Raw genomic sequence first — 17,676 nt, 5'->3', positions numbered from 1 at the left:
GAATCCTGTCTTGAAGGAACTCCTAGCCTGGTTGAGGGAGCCAGTTCTCATAGGAAAAAATTAATAGCCAGATCATCCCAGAAAATGAAGGGAATGAGCCCTACAGTAGATTAGTAAGAGTTTATCTAAAGAAAGAAGTCGGTTTTATGGTGGTAGGGGAATAGTTGGAAGAAATGCCTGGCGTTCTTTGTCACCTTAGAAGGTGTAGTCTTAAGTGTCCTTAGCATCCCAAGCCATTTAGATTTGGCTTTGGTGAGTGGATCTTCATTTTCACTGCTTTCCTATTTTGAAGCCCCAACAGTTCAGTGGTTCCTTGGTTCTCACACTTAAGTCCTTGACTTGTGAATCTCACAAAGGCTTACAGTGTTCTGTCTGTTTCCTCAAAGCTTCTACAACTACTAAGGGCAGCAAATCTCCTGCAAAGGTGGGTGACGTGGGCAGTAGCAGTACAGACTTTAAGATGGTATCCTCTGGCCTCACTGAAAACCAGTTACAGCTCTCTGTGGAGGTGAGTCCAAGCTCTTCTGACCTCCTAAGGGAGAGAAAAGAGTAGACAGGGTGGATAATGATTTAGCTCTCAGGCTGGGGCTTACTCTTCCTCCCTTTTTCCCAGGTCTTGACGTCCCACTCTTGTTCTGAAGAAGGCCTAGAGGATGCAGCTAATGTGCTATTGCAGCTCTCTCGGGGAGACTCTGGGACACGGGACACTGTTCTCAAGCTGCTACTGAATGGAGCTCGCCACCTGGGTTATACGCTCTGTAAACAGATAGGTAATAACAGGAGTACGCTCCCTCTGTCATAAGACTTGGGTTGTCATTTGTTTTCCTGTGTTCGGTTATTTGAGAGCAAGGCTGAGCTTTTCTTATCCCCACTATCTGGCATACGGCAAGTAATCAGTGCTTAGTGAAGGGAAAAGAGAATGCATGGGAATTGCTGTGCCCCCTTCTCCATTCTGGACACCCACAAGAGCTTCGTGATAAGGCTGCTGAAGCAGCTTCATCACCTCAAATATGTGCCTACACTATGTTAAACCTCAAGAATTATAGAGTCAGAATAATACCCTCTGCTTTTGTGTAGTTTTAAAGGCACAAAAATGCTGAACACTTGCAAATTGCCTAGTTTCTATCATCTTTTTCCCTGTTTTATTGAGAAGAAAGCTAAAGCCTGGGGTAATGAAGTGATTGGTTAAAAGAGTAGAATTTTCTTTCAGTATAGTTTCTCTGCTCTGTCCCACCCCTATTCCAGTCATGGGTCTCCCTAGATCTTGGCTACCTACTAATTCTCCTTGCTGCAGTGTCCCTGAAGCTGAGGTAGGTGTTAAGAGAGTTGATTGGCCTATATACTATATAACTCAGGGTATTCTTTGCTGCATGAGAAACAGTCAGGCCTCTGGCCTCTGACCTTTCTTGGCTGCTACCATTTATTTCACACATACGAGCCAGGCATTGTCTAGGCACTCTACTATGTAATTTTCTCTTAATTTTCACAGCAACCTTATGAGGTTAGGTAGTATTATTACCATTGTTAACTCCTTTGCGACTAGTGACATGAATTTAACGTCATTCCAAATTCTGTTCCTGGTTACCACTGACATGAATTTACCTCATCATGGAAGACTGCCTTTTCAGGTTTATAATCTGAATAAAATTACATAGTATGGAATGCTAGTCAGAATGGTGTCTGAAGCAAATACTGGATATGTCTGCAACTTTCAGCTGTATTGTGAAAAAGGTGACGATTTAGAAAAGACCATTTCACTTGTGCTTAACAACAGAAGTTTGCAGCAACCAGCTTCAGGTTTTTGTTTCTTTGTTTGTTTGTTTTTACCCGCTGTCAGTATTAGGAAAGTAAAAAATGTGCCGGTCACAAATGTGTTAAGGTGGGTGAGCAAACTGGACAGAGTCAATAAATTTGCCTGAGATTACTACAAAACCTTAATAAGTTCAAGAGATACACAGGATTTAGATCGTGGTCTGTCTGGTTCCAAAAGAGATATGTTTTCTCTTCTACACCAAATTGTATTTCATGTAGATTCGACACGTGTCTGTAGCCAGGTAAATGTCCCAGGTGACTGATCCATGACCATACATAATAAGCTGACAGAGCAAAACTCCTGCTTGCTCTGGGTTCTCTGCAGCTGAGCAAAGAAAGTGGCCTAGGCGGGTTTCTTAGAAAGGTTTGGCTTTGGACTATTTCACTAGGGGAAGTCTGAATACTTGTTGGCTCCTATACCTACCCAGGTACCTTGCTGGCCGAGCTGCGGGAATACAACCTGGAACAGCAGCGGCGAGCCCAGTGTGAAACCCTCTCTCCTGATGGCTTACCCGAGGAGCAGCCACAGACCACCAAGCTGAAAGGCAAAATGCAGAGCAGGTGGGTGGTAGCCACCCTTTGGCGAGGTTCTCAAATCTGGGACATTCTGAAAGATGGCTCTTGCTGGTTTCCTGGTCTTTTGTTTCTCTGGGCGATTTTCCTGTCCTGTACACACTTGACCCACTTTTTTCTACTTGTAAGATTTCCTCCTGAGGTTATTTACCCCTCTGGTTGACACCAGGAAGCCCTGCTTGCTCTGGGTGTTTATGCTTTGATGCTGTCAATATACGAAAGCCACCTCTACACTATCTAGGTTTGACATGGCTGAGAATGTGGTAATTGTGGCATCTCAGAAGCGACCTTTGGGTGGCCGGGAGCTCCAGCTGCCTTCTATGTCCATGTTGACATCCAAGACATCTACCCAGAAGTTCTTCTTGAGGGTACTGCAGGTCATCATCCAGCTCCGGGACGACACACGGCGAGCTAACAAGAAAGCCAAGCAGACAGGCAGGCTAGGTATGGAACTAGAGTGTCCAGTTGAGGGGCAGGGTTGGTGGTGGAGAAGCCAGAGTCCCTGGAGGGGCAGAAGTTAACATTCTGTCTCCCTCTTCTTTGATCTTTCCAAAAGGAAAATGATCCTTTAAAAAAATGTTGATGGCTGTATGCTGTATCTCATTCAAGCTGTCTGCATAGGAAATTCATTAGGGGAAGTGGGAATTAAGGGGTAATGGACATCTGGCAGGAAATTTGGGGACCAACCTTTTGCTGAACAAGACTTAACTCACTGGGTGTACCTCCTTTCTGCTTCCTGGATCACTTCTAACTAAAACACTGCAGCCATCCTGTCTCAGCCATGGCCTGCCAAATCATTTGCCCTTTTTCCTCCTGTCCCACAGAACACTCTTACATAAAACCATCCGTCTGTCTGGCACCATGCCCATGCCCCCTGGCCTTATCTGTAACGGTAAATCTTAGTGCCTGATGATGAGTACTCTGAAGCTGTCTGAACTCAAAGACTTCAGCAAGACGCCCTGTGGCAGCCCAGGAGATAGAAGAGAATATTGGGCAATCCCTCTTCCTACCTTTATATCTTGTCTTCCTTTTTTTCTTTCTCTCAGGTTCCTCCGGTTTAGGCTCAGCTAGCAGCATCCAGGCAGCTGTTCGGCAGCTGGAGGCTGAGGCTGATGCCATTATACAAATGGTACGTGAGGGTCAAAGGGCGCGGAGACAGCAACAAGCAGCAACGGTTAGCATGATGCCTGTGGCCCCTCATTCATTTGTCTCTCCCCTCATCCCCCCACCATGTCATCAGTGGGGTTTCACTGCCTTTTACCTTGTATGCTTTTGCATTAAGTTTGCTATATGAATGCTTCTGGACAAAGGAGTTACTTTTGGTGTTTTCCTATTTGTGGATTGGTTTATTGGTTTGGTTTTTGAAGTTTGATTTAATTTAAAGCTTGGCTGTCATAATCCCACTCCCAGCTATTCAGTCAATTGTGGCGCTTTTGCAAACTGGCTAATGCTAAGTGTATGGGTTCTGAGGGGATATGGGATGAAGATTTTTTTCAGTCTCATGGGACAATGCAGGTACATCAGAGACATCTCAGGAATCCTACCCTTGAAACTCCCCCAAGCTTGATACACCTCCCATGTAGCCACTTTCATTGGGGTTCTCCCTTCACCTTGGCCTTGGCCTTTGCCTTTGTTCTCCATAATCCCTAAGTATGCAGGCACATTTTGGAGAAAACTTTCAAGGTACTTAACTAGTCAGCTCAGTTGTTGGGATCCCAGCACATAGTGACTGCAAAAAAAGCTAGGCATCACATAAGTATGCTATGGCACTCTCTCATAGTTTTCCTGTCCTTGTAACATGCTAGTCACCATCCCAAGATTCAGGAAATAAGGTATCCTGAGACCTGGCTTTTCTTTGTGTATAATTACTATTGGTTTTTCATAGAGAACGCTGTGAAAATCCTAGAAATTGGGAGCAGTGACTCTAGAAAGGGAAAATAGAGGTGTTATTCTATAGTAATTTTTTCTGCCCAGTTTATTTTCCATCACCCAATAAGACATTGACTTTTAAAATAATCCCACCCATGAGAAGTTGCTCTAATTCCCCTATTATTTTCCTTTCTGTTATCAGACAGAAAGAGCAAACCTACCTTCTGTCCGTCTGAGTTACATACACATACACAATATATACATATACACATGTATATACATATAGAACACCTGTCCTAGAAGAAGACTTGAAGTCTGTATCCAAGAGGCTGGTTCTGACTTAAGCACAGGTCTGGAGTAGAGTGCAAAAAATGTAGGCATCTAGGGAGCTCTTTGAAAAAGCTTGCAAAATTCAGGGTGGCGGACAGCAAAGGAGGTGGGAAAGCCATCCTTTTGTCCTGGATAGCTACAGTTCCCTGATCAAATATGGAATGCTTCCTTTCTAAGCTCAGTGTGTAAGAAATGGAGGAGCCAACCTCTAGCCTGTTCCTGAGGAAAGCAGAGTTATACCCTTTATGTGACTTTATCTCCCTTTTATTCAGTCGGAGTCTAGCCAATCAGAGGCATCTGTGCGGAGGGAAGAGTCACCCATGGATGTGGACCAGCCATCTCCCAGTGCTCAAGATACTCAGTCAATCGGTCAGTACTGTTTTCTATTTCCAGCCAAGCAAAAAGGAGAACCAATATTATGGAATGTCTACTGGATCTCAGTGTTTTCCCATTTGTTGAAGTGAACACAAGTTTCTGTAAATGTTAGCCAGTGTTTGATGACCAAAGGCACATAGCAATTCCTATAGTAAAGAAACTATGGTAGGATATTCCATGTAGGGATGGCATGTGTTTTAAATCTTGGCTCCCTCATAAGTCACTCATACAAGGGAGGGACCCAAAAAATGTATAATCTATTTTTTTTTAATTGTGTATTTATTCTTACATGTTTAAACCAGTCACCTTCAAAGTACTCTCCATTTGACCGTTTGATGCACTATACCTATTGAGATGCTTTTTCTGCTGCTCAAAACATTTTGATGCCTTTTGGTGCTTCTGCCGTTTTTTGTTTCACCTCTTCCACATTGGCAAAACATTTCCCTTTGAGGGCTTTTTTCATCTAGGGAAACAAAAAAAAATCACTCGGGGCCTTGGATGAATAGGGAGGGTGGGGCACGGGAGTCATGCAGTTTTTGGTTAAAAACGGCTGAACACTTAGCGTGGTATGGGCAGGTGCTTTGTTATGGTGGAAGAACCAGTCACTTGCATGCCACAGAAAAATTCGCTGAGGCTGAAATGCAGCCTCTCACAATGCTAGCAGGTACACTGATGCTGATCGGTTCCTAGAACACTTAACCTAGTAGGGAAAGCCTGTACTACAAGGGTCTCGCCCTCTTAAAAGATAGTTCCTGGATTTGGGGGGGAGGGATTCCCTCTATACATGCAATACTTTTTGGTACCCTTTTAACACATTCTTGTGGACTAAGTAGTGTTCTCATAGGACAACCATTGTTGTACTGCTGTGTTAAGTCATTTACTATTCATCAGGACTTTGAGAGATAGATGTTATTCCCTTGTTCTATATTCACTTTCTTTTGCCCAAGGTCACTTTAAAATCTGCAAGTGCCAGAGCCAGGATTCAAACCTAGGGCTGTCAGAGCCTTGAAGAATAGTCAGGATTTGGGTAGATGATGAAAGCAGAGGTTGGGAAGAAACCCAAACTAGGCAGGTGTGTGGTGGGGAAAGACATATGGAGTGGGGAGGGTTGGCAAAGAAACAGTTGTTTTCTTCCCCACCCAGCTGGTAAGGCTGGGTCTTGCTGCTTGGCTACTAAGAAGAGTTTAGAATAAGCCTCCAGTGGGTACTAGGAAAAGTAACAGCCATGGAGAGCCGTCTGTCACACTATGGCTTCTCAAAGTTTTAAACTTTCCCAGGACAAGATGACTAATTCAAAAGGCATCAGATTTAAGTCAGATCTAGTTTGGCCCTGTCGATTGGAAAATAAAATAAGGAAAAGGCAGCCAAGGGCAGCTGTCAGAATTCAGTGAGGATAGTGTCCTAAAACATACTTTGTGAGCTGGAAGGCAACCATCCAAAGTTCCTTCATTGTTGCATTACCCTTAGATAATCTGTAGGCTCTCTGGGAGCTAGAGAGGCAATAATTAGACTAGCACCATTCAGTAGAACTTTCTGCAGTAGCCACTAGCCACATGTGACTTTTGAGCACTTGAAATGTGATTAGTAAAACTGAGGGACTGAATTCATTGTTTTATTCATTTAAATTTAAATGCCATTCAGTGCCAACCTACACCTTGTTTTCAGGTGTTGCTCAGTGAGTAATACTCAGTGGCCAATGAGTCAGCCTATTTGATCTGTCTAGTAGCCTGTACATTTGGTCTGGGAAAAAATCTAAGTAAAGGGAAAACCTTGAGGCTTCCTGACTCTCCTTATTGTGTACCCTGTAGCCTCAGATGGGACACCACAGGGGGAGAAGGAAAAGGAAGAGAGGCCACCTGAATTACCCCTGCTCAGTGAGCAGCTGAGCCTGGACGAGCTGTGGGACATGCTGGGGGAGTGTTTAAAGGAGCTGGAAGAATCCCATGACCAGCATGCGGTGCTAGGTGAGTTGTGATCCGAGGGCCCAGGTCCCAACCCACTGGTCTTGTCTTCTCTGGTACTTTTTCTGCCAGCTTAATTTTCTTCCTTCCAGGTTAGTCTGTAATAAAAATTCAAAGGATTATTTTTTTCCCTGACCTCAGTATTATAAAAAAGATTTGCTTTTACTTGTAATAGCTGGTGTCTTTTATCACCCTGGAATCGTTCGTAATTTCTTCTTTCTTTTTTCTTTTTTTTTTTTTTTTGAGTTAGAGTCTCACTCTGTCTCCCAGACTGGAGGGCAGTGGCCGCTCCCGGCCACCGCAGCCTCGACCTGCTGGGCTCCGGCGATCCTTCCACCTCAGCCTTCCGAGTAGCCAGAATTACAGGCACGCGCTACAATGCCCGGCTGATTTTTTTTTAATTATTATTATTGTAGAAATGAGGTCTCACCAAGTTGCCCAGGCAGGTCTCAAACCCACGGGCTCAGGCAATCCACTCGCCCCAGCCTCCCAAAGCATGGGATTACAGGCTGAGCCACTGAGCCCGGCTCTTCTTTCATATTTATTGTTGCTATTTGTTTATGAAGGCAAAGAGATTTATATGTTAAGGCGTGGAAAGTAAAATGTCACTTTCTTGTCATTCCTACCCCCAGTGCTACAGCCTGCCGTCGAGGCCTTCTTTTTGGTCCATGCCACAGAACGGGAGAGCAAGCCTCCTATCCGAGACACCCGCGAGAGCCAGCTGGCACACATTAAGGACGAGCCTCCTCCACTCTCCCCTGCCCCCTTAACCCCAGCCACGCCTTCCTCTCTTGACCCATTCTTCTCCCGGGAGCCCTCGTCTATGCACATCTCCTCAAGCCTGCCCCCTGACACACAGAAGTTCCTTCGCTTTGCAGGTACAGGGAACTCTTAGGCCATCAGGTGTAAAAGGCTTTATTTTATACAGGGTATTTTCTTTTTTTATGAGTTGAAATCTCACTCAGTCGCCCAGACTGGAGTACAGTGGCCGCTCCCGGCTACCGCAGCCTCGACCTGCTGGGCTCCAGTGATCCTTCTGCCTCAGCCTTCCAGTAGCTGGAACTACAGGCGCGCACTACCACGCCCAGCTAATTTTTTGATTTATTGTAGAGATGAGGTCTCACCTGCCCAGGCGGGTCTCAAACCCACGGGCTCAGGCAATCCACTCACCTCAGCCTCCAAAGCGCTGGGATTACAGGCTGAGCCACCGAGCCCGGCTTATACAGGGTATTTTCATACAATTTGTCCTTAGCTGATTCTGTAGAGAGAAGGAGAGAACATGTGTGTGTGATGAAAAGTGAGGTGTATATATGACCCTAGTGAGGTTAGTAGGGTCCTGCTCTGGGATTATCCTGAGGCCATGGGAAACTAGGTAGAGATGGAAATGCTCAGGTTTATTCACACCTCAGGGTTGACCCCTGGGACCCATGATGTGCTGATTCCTGCTGTTATTTCTCCCCCTCAGAGACTCACCGCACTGTGTTAAACCAGATCTTACGGCAGTCCACCACCCACCTTGCTGATGGACCTTTTGCTGTCCTGGTAGACTACATCCGTGTCCTCGACTTTGATGTCAAGCGCAAGTATGTGCCCTGGATGTTGGTGGAGGAAATGAGAACTCCCCTCCCAGAAAGAAGCCAAAGGTGCTTCTAGGGCCAGAAGTTTCCCTTGGTGGCAGCACTTAGAATGTTGCTGGTGGGAAAGGAAGAGACTCAGTTTTGCCACTGACAACCGTTATGCTTAAATACCTCCTGGCCTTTTCCACCCTGCCTCCATTTTTCATCAGCTAAATGAGAGCCACATGATTTCTAAAGTCCCATTCTGTCCTTTGGGGTGGTGTAGGAGGCACAGGTGGCTGTAGGACACTGGCATCGGGGGGAGGGGGGTTTCCACAACACTCCTGGAGTCATCCCTACTCCTTTTCCCCTTCCTGTGCACATATATGTGCTTATCTGCTTGTGGCAGAAATTCCATGCCACAGTCTCTATAGGCCCTTATTCAGTGGAGATGGGAAAAGTCTAGAGTTGGAAATGAATGAGCTATCTCTTCCAGCTACTACAGGGCATTTCCCAACAGGTGGGGATCAGAGGTTAAAGTACTTGGAGGATGGAAGGAGCATCATTGTGGGTCTTCATCCTAATCAAACAAATGAGTTGGCTTTGCCACCCCCAATCTTGCTTTTCTTCCTTTCCTGACTCCCAAGATATTTCCGCCAAGAGCTGGAGCGTTTAGATGAGGGGCTCCGGAAAGAAGACATGGCTGTGCATGTCCGCCGTGACCATGTGTTTGAAGACTCCTATCGTGAACTGCATCGCAAATCCCCTGAAGAAATGAAGAATCGATTGTAAGGGCCTAGAAGACCGGGGGTGGGGGGAACCCTTTCTACACAGTGACGATGGCTTGCTCTGGCCTCAAATTTAGAGAGATTCTGCTCCTTAACAGGAATCCCTGCTAGGAATCTGGCTTAGATGATCTCACTGATCTGTCTCCTGAGCCTAGTCTGCTGGCTGGCCTTTTGGCTGAGCTACCCAACAATTCCCAGACAGACAGAAAAGTCTTTGGTGTTTACAAGGATACACCTGATAGTTCATGACAAGAGCTTTCACCATTGTTAGACTAGGAATGGGAAGTCTGCTGAGCAAATAGTACTCTGGGTTGGGGGAGTTTGCATTTGCATGGGTGGCCCCCACCAAATTGATAACTAACTGCTCTCTAGTGATTCTGAAGCCACCTTGAGGAGATTGGCAGTTTGCAATACCAAATGTAGGAGCTGATGAAATGAAAGACATACTGGAGTAGTTTGATTCCTCCCCCTCCCTCATGGTATATACTCAACATCCTCGTAACCATACAAGAAGTCAAGGAGTCTTCCTAGACAGATTGCCATGCTCCTCCACCACTTTAGAGAAATTGAATTCTAAGCTTAGTTCTCTCTAATATCACTTTTCTCCCCAATTCCCCTAAGTGAGGCCTCGTTTAGGCTCTTACACCTTTGCTATTGGTGTTTTCTGGAATATTGATGAACCTTTCCTGATATTTCAGGACATCTCCTCTGTCAGTGATGCATTCTTTTGTCCTAGATCCCCACCCTACCTCTAGGGTCTCCTGGCATTCTTTGTTCACCTCTTCATCTGACACTGCTCCCCAAATACTATTATTTCACAGCCTCTCACTCAGGCGGGTAATGCTGTGCCAATGACTGAATTTATTCTGGGCTTTTCAGTACAGCTCTAGTCTGTTTCTGCTCTCTTCTGCAGGTATATAGTGTTTGAAGGAGAAGAAGGACAGGATGCTGGAGGGCTCCTGCGGGAGTGGTATATGATCATCTCTCGAGAGATGTTTAATCCTATGTATGCCTTGTTCCGTACCTCACCTGGTGATCGAGTCACCTATACCATTAATCCATCTTCCCACTGCAACCCCAACCACCTCAGCTACTTCAAATTTGTTGGACGCATTGTGGCCAAAGCTGTATATGACAACCGCCTCCTGGAGTGCTATTTTACTCGATCCTTCTATAAACACATCTTGGGCAAGTCTGTCAGGTGAGAATGTGACATAGCCCTGGAACTGTCCTCAGCCCTGGGAGTCGTATCTTTTTTTTCTCATGTATCCCATCCCTATGCTGCCTGCCCCCTGCCCACCCTCCTAACCCTGACACTGTATAATTGTGTTTATCTAGATACACGGATATGGAGAGTGAAGATTACCACTTCTACCAGGGCTTGGTTTATATGTTGGAAAATGATGTCTCCACACTAGGCTATGACCTCACCTTCAGCACTGAGGTAGGTCAGGAAACCCCAACCAGTCTAGAAGATTCATTCTGGGGTCACCTTAAAACTGGCACTAGATAACCTCTCATGGTCATAAGGAAGCATTTTGACTTAGTAAAGCCCCATCAGGCACAGAGCAGTAGGTATCTATGACAGACATCACGGACAAAAACTAGAATTTTTAAAACAGTCCAAACTTTTCCTACCTTCACCTTTATTTTTTTTTAAGTGCTCTAGTACATAATTCTTCATTCCTAACGGTTACAGAGAAATTGTACAAATAAAGATAAACAGGAAAAAATATTTAAGATTACTCTTCCCCAAATTGTTTTCTGTAAAAATTATGTTGTGTTACATATGTTAGCCATGCCCTTTTCCCTTTCACCATTGAGTTGCCTTACTCTCTGCCTTCTTTGTATGTCTTAGAGCCAGAGAGTAATTTCCATCTTTCCTACTTTCAGCCTTTGCCAGGGGAGTTGTGAGCTAATAATTAATGAGAAAAGTCACTGTTTTGTATGGACGTAACTTGTCACTCTGCCCAAGACATGGCAAGGAAATTTGGTGTGTTCCCAAGTATCTGTGTTCCATCCTAGACCAAGCCTGGCAATGTATGATTGGCATTTTGATTGTTCTAGGTCCAGGAGTTTGGAGTCTGTGAAGTTCGTGACCTCAAACCTAATGGGGCCAACATCTTGGTAACAGAGGAGAATAAGAAGGAGTATGTACACCTGGTGTGCCAGATGAGAATGACAGGTAAGAGAAACATCCCTTAAATCTCCAGGTGCTCAATATGGGAAGAGGTCAAGCTTCATTCTTTTCCCAAGCATTTTTTGTTCTTATCATCTGACACAGCCACAAATGCCTTGCACAAAAGGAGTCAAAAATACTTCATCCTCTCTCATACAGGGTCCTGGAAACAATGATAGTTGTTATAGGCAGATCAGTCAGCATCCTAGTAGCATTAGGAACCTGATGGGGATCTCTTGCCTCTGACAGTTGTGTGAGTTAAGAAGCCATGTGGCTTTTTGGTTTTCTTTCCAGGAGCCATTCGCAAGCAGCTGGCGGCTTTCTTAGAAGGCTTCTATGAGATCATTCCAAAGCGCCTCATTTCCATCTTCACTGAGCAGGAGCTAGAGTTGCTCATTTCAGGACTGCCCACCATCGACATTGATGATCTGAAATCCAACACTGAATACCACAAGTACCAGTCCAATTCGATTCAGGTAAGCTGCTGCTGGCGTTCTTTCTCTCCCCTCCCCCACCCCATATGGTCCTCTTACCCTAGGCAGTGCTAGTTCTTACAATACATGATAACCAATACTCTTAGAGGAAAATGGTTGTGGATAACAGTTTGCCTGTGTTCTTCATTTTTCTAAAGCATATTTTCAGATGGTATTCTTGCTCATCTCACGAAGGAAAGGACTGAAGCCTGTCCCATGGAAGGGATTTGCCCAAGATTTTAAGTCCCATCCCATTTCCCAAATTCTATCCCCCGCCCTTACCCTTTCTAGGAGCTCACTACCTAATGCCAGCTTCTTGTGTCCCTGCAGATCCAATGGTTCTGGAGAGCATTGCGTTCTTTTGACCAAGCTGACCGTGCCAAGTTCCTCCAGTTTGTCACAGGTACTTCCAAAGTGCCCCTGCAAGGTTTTGCTGCCCTCGAAGGCATGAATGGCATTCAGAAGTTTCAGATCCATCGAGATGACAGGTCCACAGATCGCCTCCCTTCAGCTCACACGTGGTAAGAGGAAGGTTTTGTTTCCCCTTTTCAGCCAGCACTAAGATTGAGCTTGCATCCTTGATGCCTCCTAGGCCCCTACCCAAGGTTAGGAACACAAATATGACCCAGTCCATGGCCAGGCACAGTGGCTCATGCCTGTAATCTCAGCACTTTGGGAGGTCAAGATGAGAGGATCTCTTGAGCCCAGGAGTTTGAGACCAGCCTAGGCAACATAGCAAGACCTCATCTCAAAAAATAAAAATAAAAAAGAATTAGCCAGGTGTGGTGGCTAATTCCAGCGACTCAGGAGGCTGAGGTGGCTCTCCTGAGTCCAGTGTCGAGGCTGCAAGTGAGCTGTGATTGTGCTACTGCACTACAGCCTGGGTGAAAGAGTGAGACCCTGACTCAAAAAGAAAATGGCCCAGCCGTGGACCTTGGATAGCTCACAATTTGGTGGTTTTATGAAGAAGATGATAGGTGAGATTGATGGGCTAAACACAGAGTAGGGGTTGGGAAGACATTGGCAGGTGAACACCACCAGACAGCATGGTGTATTCCAGAGCTCAGCATGGCTGAAGGGGAATTGTAGGGGGCAGTGGGCTGAAAAACTTAGCGAAGGTCAGATCATAAGTGGCCCTGAATGCTTCTTTAGAGCTTGCATCTTAGCCTGTAGATGAGGCCATGTTGTTTAAAGAGCAGTGACAGGATCAGATTTATGTTATTGGTACCTCATGGCCGGTTTTGGAGACCAGATAGAGGCGGGAAGACCAGGCTGGGGCAAGATTGGGAGTCAGAAGAAGCAAGGAGTAGGTTCCCTTAGGGAGGGAGGGGTCACTGGGCACCATGGCAACACAGGGATTTGGTTATCATCTTTTGTCACAGTCTGATCTTTCTTCTTTCCCTAGTTTTAATCAACTGGATCTGCCTGCCTATGAGAGCTTTGAGAAGCTCCGCCACATGCTACTATTGGCCATCCAGGAGTGCTCTGAAGGCTTTGGGCTGGCCTAATAAGGCCCTGCCCACCTCTGTGGGGGTTTTTCTACCATTGTTGGACCTGGGGAGGGGGGAAACTAAAAAAGAACCAGAAAGAAATTGTCAAAAACCAATAAATGAAATCCACCAACTCACCATGTGTGTGTCCCAGCTGCCCCATCTTCCCCAGCTCATACCTTTTCATCCTCTCCTGTTCATCCTCTCTTCCTCTCCCATTTCCTCACCTTCTCTCTTCTTTCCATGCCGTCCATGATCCCCACCCCATGTGTTTAAAAGGCAGTAGCCTTTGCAGGGACCTGTTTGTCCCAACTGTTTGAACAGTGTGCTCCTCAGATTCTGTGTTCAGAAGGATTTGCTGCATTGAGACTTGAAACCTTTGGATAGGAGAAAAAATTATATATATATATATTTTTTTGTTCTGTTTGCATTTCTTAATTTGTGCTTGGAATGTGTTGATGTGCACAGCTAATGATTCAATGCGAGACAAGATTGGCGTCTGTGTTGTGGAGGTTTCAAATAAAGAGCACTCTTCATAACTCACTTTTCACAATGGAGTTTTTTTCCAACTTAAAAAACTCTTTAAGTACATGCTAGACATCTGGAGAAAAGACCCAAATGGACTCTCCAGAAAACCACCTTTGCCCTACCTACTCACCCAACTGCCTCCACCACTGGTGCAACTTCTTCCTTCAAAGTTGGTTTCACCACAGTCAGTAGAGATCAACAGCCACCAGGAATTGTGGGGGGAGTCTGTTTTTTAGAATGGGATCTGCACTTGGGGACGGTGATGGTGTTAGAGATTGCAACCAAGGATAAAGCATCACCTTGCTCCAGGGGAACAAACTGCAGCAGGTTGTACAAAGCATTCAGAGAGCTCAACCAACCAAGGTTTTTATTTTGGTGAGCCTTTATAACAGTCTCAAGTCTGGGCTCAGTTTAAAATTTTGATTTCTTATTAATGTTTTAGTTCATCTTTAATAAATTTTAATAAGTAAATAATTTGAGTAGCTCTCCAGAAGACTCTCTTTGTTTTTTTGTTGTGTTTCCCTCTTGTCATCTGTCTACCACCTTGTAGTCTCTTGTGGTTTTTATTCCATCCAGTGCTTAAAGCTGATCTAAGGGCTTCAGTGGGCCAGGCACAGTGGCTCATGGACTTTGGGAGGCCAAGGCAGGAGGATCACCTGAGGCCAGGAGTTCAAGACCAACCTGGGATATGTAGTGAGACCCCATCTTTCTCTATATAAATTGGGGGGACTTTGGTTCCAACCTTCAAAGAAAAAAATAATAAAAGATTAGTTAGAAAAATAAACCCAAGTGGTGCTTGCTTTGTGTGGTTTATCTCATTCTCTGCAGCACTACATCAACTGATTTTTCCTTTTGGCCTTGCCCCAAAGTATGAGCCTAGGAAATCCAGGAGTGTGTCCTGATCCCCTGGTCTTGGAGCAAAGGCTGCTAGCCATTTCCCCCTTCTTTTCAATATTCCCACTCTTCTGTACGTGCCCTGCTCTGACAACTGAAAAAACTGGTAAATCGCCCCTGTTCCTGATACTGAGCTTCTAGTCAGGGAAGGAAACAGTGACTCATTTTGTGACATGTAGAAAGGGATCTCTGGATGCAGAGAGCTGGTACCAGACCTAGCCTGGAGAATCAGAGAAGGTTTTCATTGCACTTGACTTGGGATCCTAAAGCTGTGTGTGGAGTTGAGATTAAGGAGGGAAGGATCACGTGGGTCAAGGCCGCAGAAGTTCAGTTGCTAGGGTGTGACTTGAGCCAGGGGATGGTGGCCTGAGGTGAGACTGAGAGTCCAGTGGGACTTTACAATGGAAAGGATAAGCAGATTAGGATTTGTCAGTTACAATTAAGAACTGGTTCTTTGAAATAAAGTAGAATAAAGCTCTGACATAAGTTGGAAAGAAAAGGGGTGCATGAGTTGGTGGTAGAATGTGGAAGCTGAGGAATACAGATGGAATAATCCTGAAAGAAATGGAAGCAAATCGAATCCAGTGGCATACTGCAAAAACACAGTCAAATATGACTTGCCTCTGAGATATGAGTGTGGTGTGATATTCATCACCTCAGTGTCAAATGAGGGGAAAAAAACCTGTCTGTCTGTAGATTTACTAACATTCAGTAGTCATTCCTGGTGACTTTTAAAAGCAAAGGTCCTGCCTTGCATAAGGTAGTTTCAGACCAACAGCCAATTTTACACTTGAAGCATAAGGTGACCAGTTATCATTAACACAGTTCTGCTATTCTGCACTGTTCTAACCATTTCAGTAAAGCAAGGAACAAAAAATACAACTTGAAGAGAAATCATTTGCTAGTGAAAGAATCAACTGGACCTTAAAACTGAGTCCAGCAAGAAACCTGGTTATCATGAACAAGAGATTCAGTCACATAAATGTATCGTTCAACAGAAGTAGTAATAGGAGTTATACAATGGAATCCTGTACAGTAGTAAAAACAGGTCAATTGCATATGTCAATGTGCACAATCTCAATGATGGCTTCAGGAGAGTACATAACTATGAGACCTGTCTAAAAGTTGAAAAATAATACTTATGAAGAGTGAAAAGCCACAATGGCAAGATCCTGCACGTTGGGGATATGGGGGTAGACAGGAGGGAATGTTGCTGGGAAGAGGTACATTACACAGGGCTTCAACTACATTGGCAATATTTTATTAAACTGGGTGGTGCTAGGTATATGGGTGTTCATTATAATACTGTATATATGATAATTTATAACTTACACATCTGATACGTCCCATAACAGCTGTTTTGAGATACACAATTTTAAAATTCACAATGCATTTGAGGTAGGTAGCAGGGCCTGTTAAATAAAAATTATAGGAGGCCATTGTTTTGGACTAAGCTCCTGCACTAGGCCCCAACAAACCAAACTAAAAATCAAAAGAGTCACCCATACTAAAGTTCCACTCCACCAAACCTGAACTAAATGACTTGATCTTCCATCAAATCAGGAGAGAACAGCCAATTTCCCAAACAGGCCAGTTTACATCTTCAATCTACATGTTAATTAAGTTCTGTTTTCATCCTTACGTGAAAAAACAGTAGCCTGAAATAACCTGATGTTAATCAGTTACTTTTCTATTGCACTGTCTCCATGCAGTGCACTAGGATTGCACCTGTGAATAGTCACTGCACTCCAACCTGGGCAACATAATGGGACCCTGACTAAAAAAAAAAAAAAAAATTGAGATTGCCTAATTTCTAAAGATCTGAGTATTCTACCTCCTGGTAGACCTGCCTTTTTCATGTAACGTTTCTGGCCCCAGAGGCTACAAATATTTACCAAAGTTGCAAAATCTTGCTAAAGGTAATTCAGAATTACAGTGGTCATTATATGAAATGTTCCAAAAGAACCAGACTATCTAATAAATACACTTGAATTCCAAGCCTCCTGAATTAGGCAGAGAATGGGATTCTTATTGATACTCAAAAATCTCAAATAGACAACAGGATTCTAAAATCTTTTTAAAAAGACCCATTTCACAAAGCTGATGAAAATCTGGAAATGCAAAACATTCCCCATACAAAGATAGAACTGACATGACTCCTACTGCCCCCCTCTATCCTACTTTGAATATTCACAGTGTACTCCTGAATATTCACAGTCCACAAACTCAATTGCCTTTATATGTTTCCTTATAAAGAAACAAGCAGCAAACTGTTTTAACTATTTCCTTATCAGAACCACCAAAAATTCAGGACATAATAGCCAAGTGACTTACACTCCCTAGACAAAAACAGAACTCAAGGCCATAGTTTTAAGATATTTTCATAAACCTAGGCAAGAGCTTCAAAAGTTTTCTGAAGAGTTAATGGTCTTAATTATAACTTACTACCCCAGGATATCTGACTTCTACCACTAACAAATGCACATGTTGGTGGAACCTGGGGAGGCCCAAATGGACAAAGGAGGTTATTACAGACTGCCTAGGTTCTTATGCCCACTGCCTAGAAAAAAGCCAAGATTGACTCAGCCAATAATGTAGAGAAAGAGTTTAAACTTGCAAAGCAGCTGAGCAAGGGGAATGTGAGATATTTCTCAAAACCACCTCACCGAGAATTCAGAGGCTAGGGTTTTTAAAGGGAATTTCGTGGTCAGGGCTAGGGACTACTGATTGGTTGGGAGTGTCATGAGGGATGTCAAAACTGTCTTCATGTCACAGAGCCGGTTTCTGAGAGGGGGCATCACAGAACCAGTGGAACCAGCTTCCTGTTGTGTGTTCTGGGCCCAAGTTG

The 17,676-nt window shown here is 44.5% G+C and overlaps 1 protein-coding gene across 2 annotated transcripts; it reads left to right on the top strand.

Moving 5' to 3' along the window:
• The first annotated feature begins 378 nt into the window (after positions 1-378).
• On the top strand, positions 379-13,949 carry LOC103250553 (E3 ubiquitin-protein ligase HUWE1-like). Of its 2 annotated transcripts, none has more exons than XM_021708085.1 (16): positions 379-508; positions 614-770; positions 2,241-2,373; positions 2,627-2,829; positions 3,432-3,559; positions 4,857-4,953; positions 6,768-6,923; positions 7,553-7,798; positions 8,386-8,503; positions 9,124-9,264; positions 10,178-10,465; positions 10,603-10,708; positions 11,332-11,449; positions 11,738-11,919; positions 12,247-12,437; positions 13,322-13,949. In XM_021708085.1, the coding sequence occupies exons 1-16, from the start codon at positions 461-463 to the stop codon at positions 13,422-13,424; spliced, it is 2,415 nt and encodes an 804-aa protein (XP_021563760.1). In that variant the 5' UTR covers positions 379-460; the 3' UTR covers positions 13,425-13,949. The 2 variants fall into 2 exon arrangements, with proteins under 2 accessions (XP_021563760.1, XP_008047335.2); XM_008049144.2 differs by having other exon boundaries at positions 3,432-3,514; positions 13,322-13,544.
• Positions 13,950-17,676: the final 3,727 nt, after the last annotated feature.

Source organism: Carlito syrichta, unplaced genomic scaffold (assembly GCF_000164805.1).
Source record: "Carlito syrichta isolate Samal-C Ts95f unplaced genomic scaffold, Tarsius_syrichta-2.0.1 Scaffold130595, whole genome shotgun sequence".
NCBI lineage: Eukaryota > Metazoa > Chordata > Mammalia > Primates > Tarsiidae > Carlito > Carlito syrichta.
This window is presented reverse-complemented; position numbering and strand designations above follow the sequence as displayed.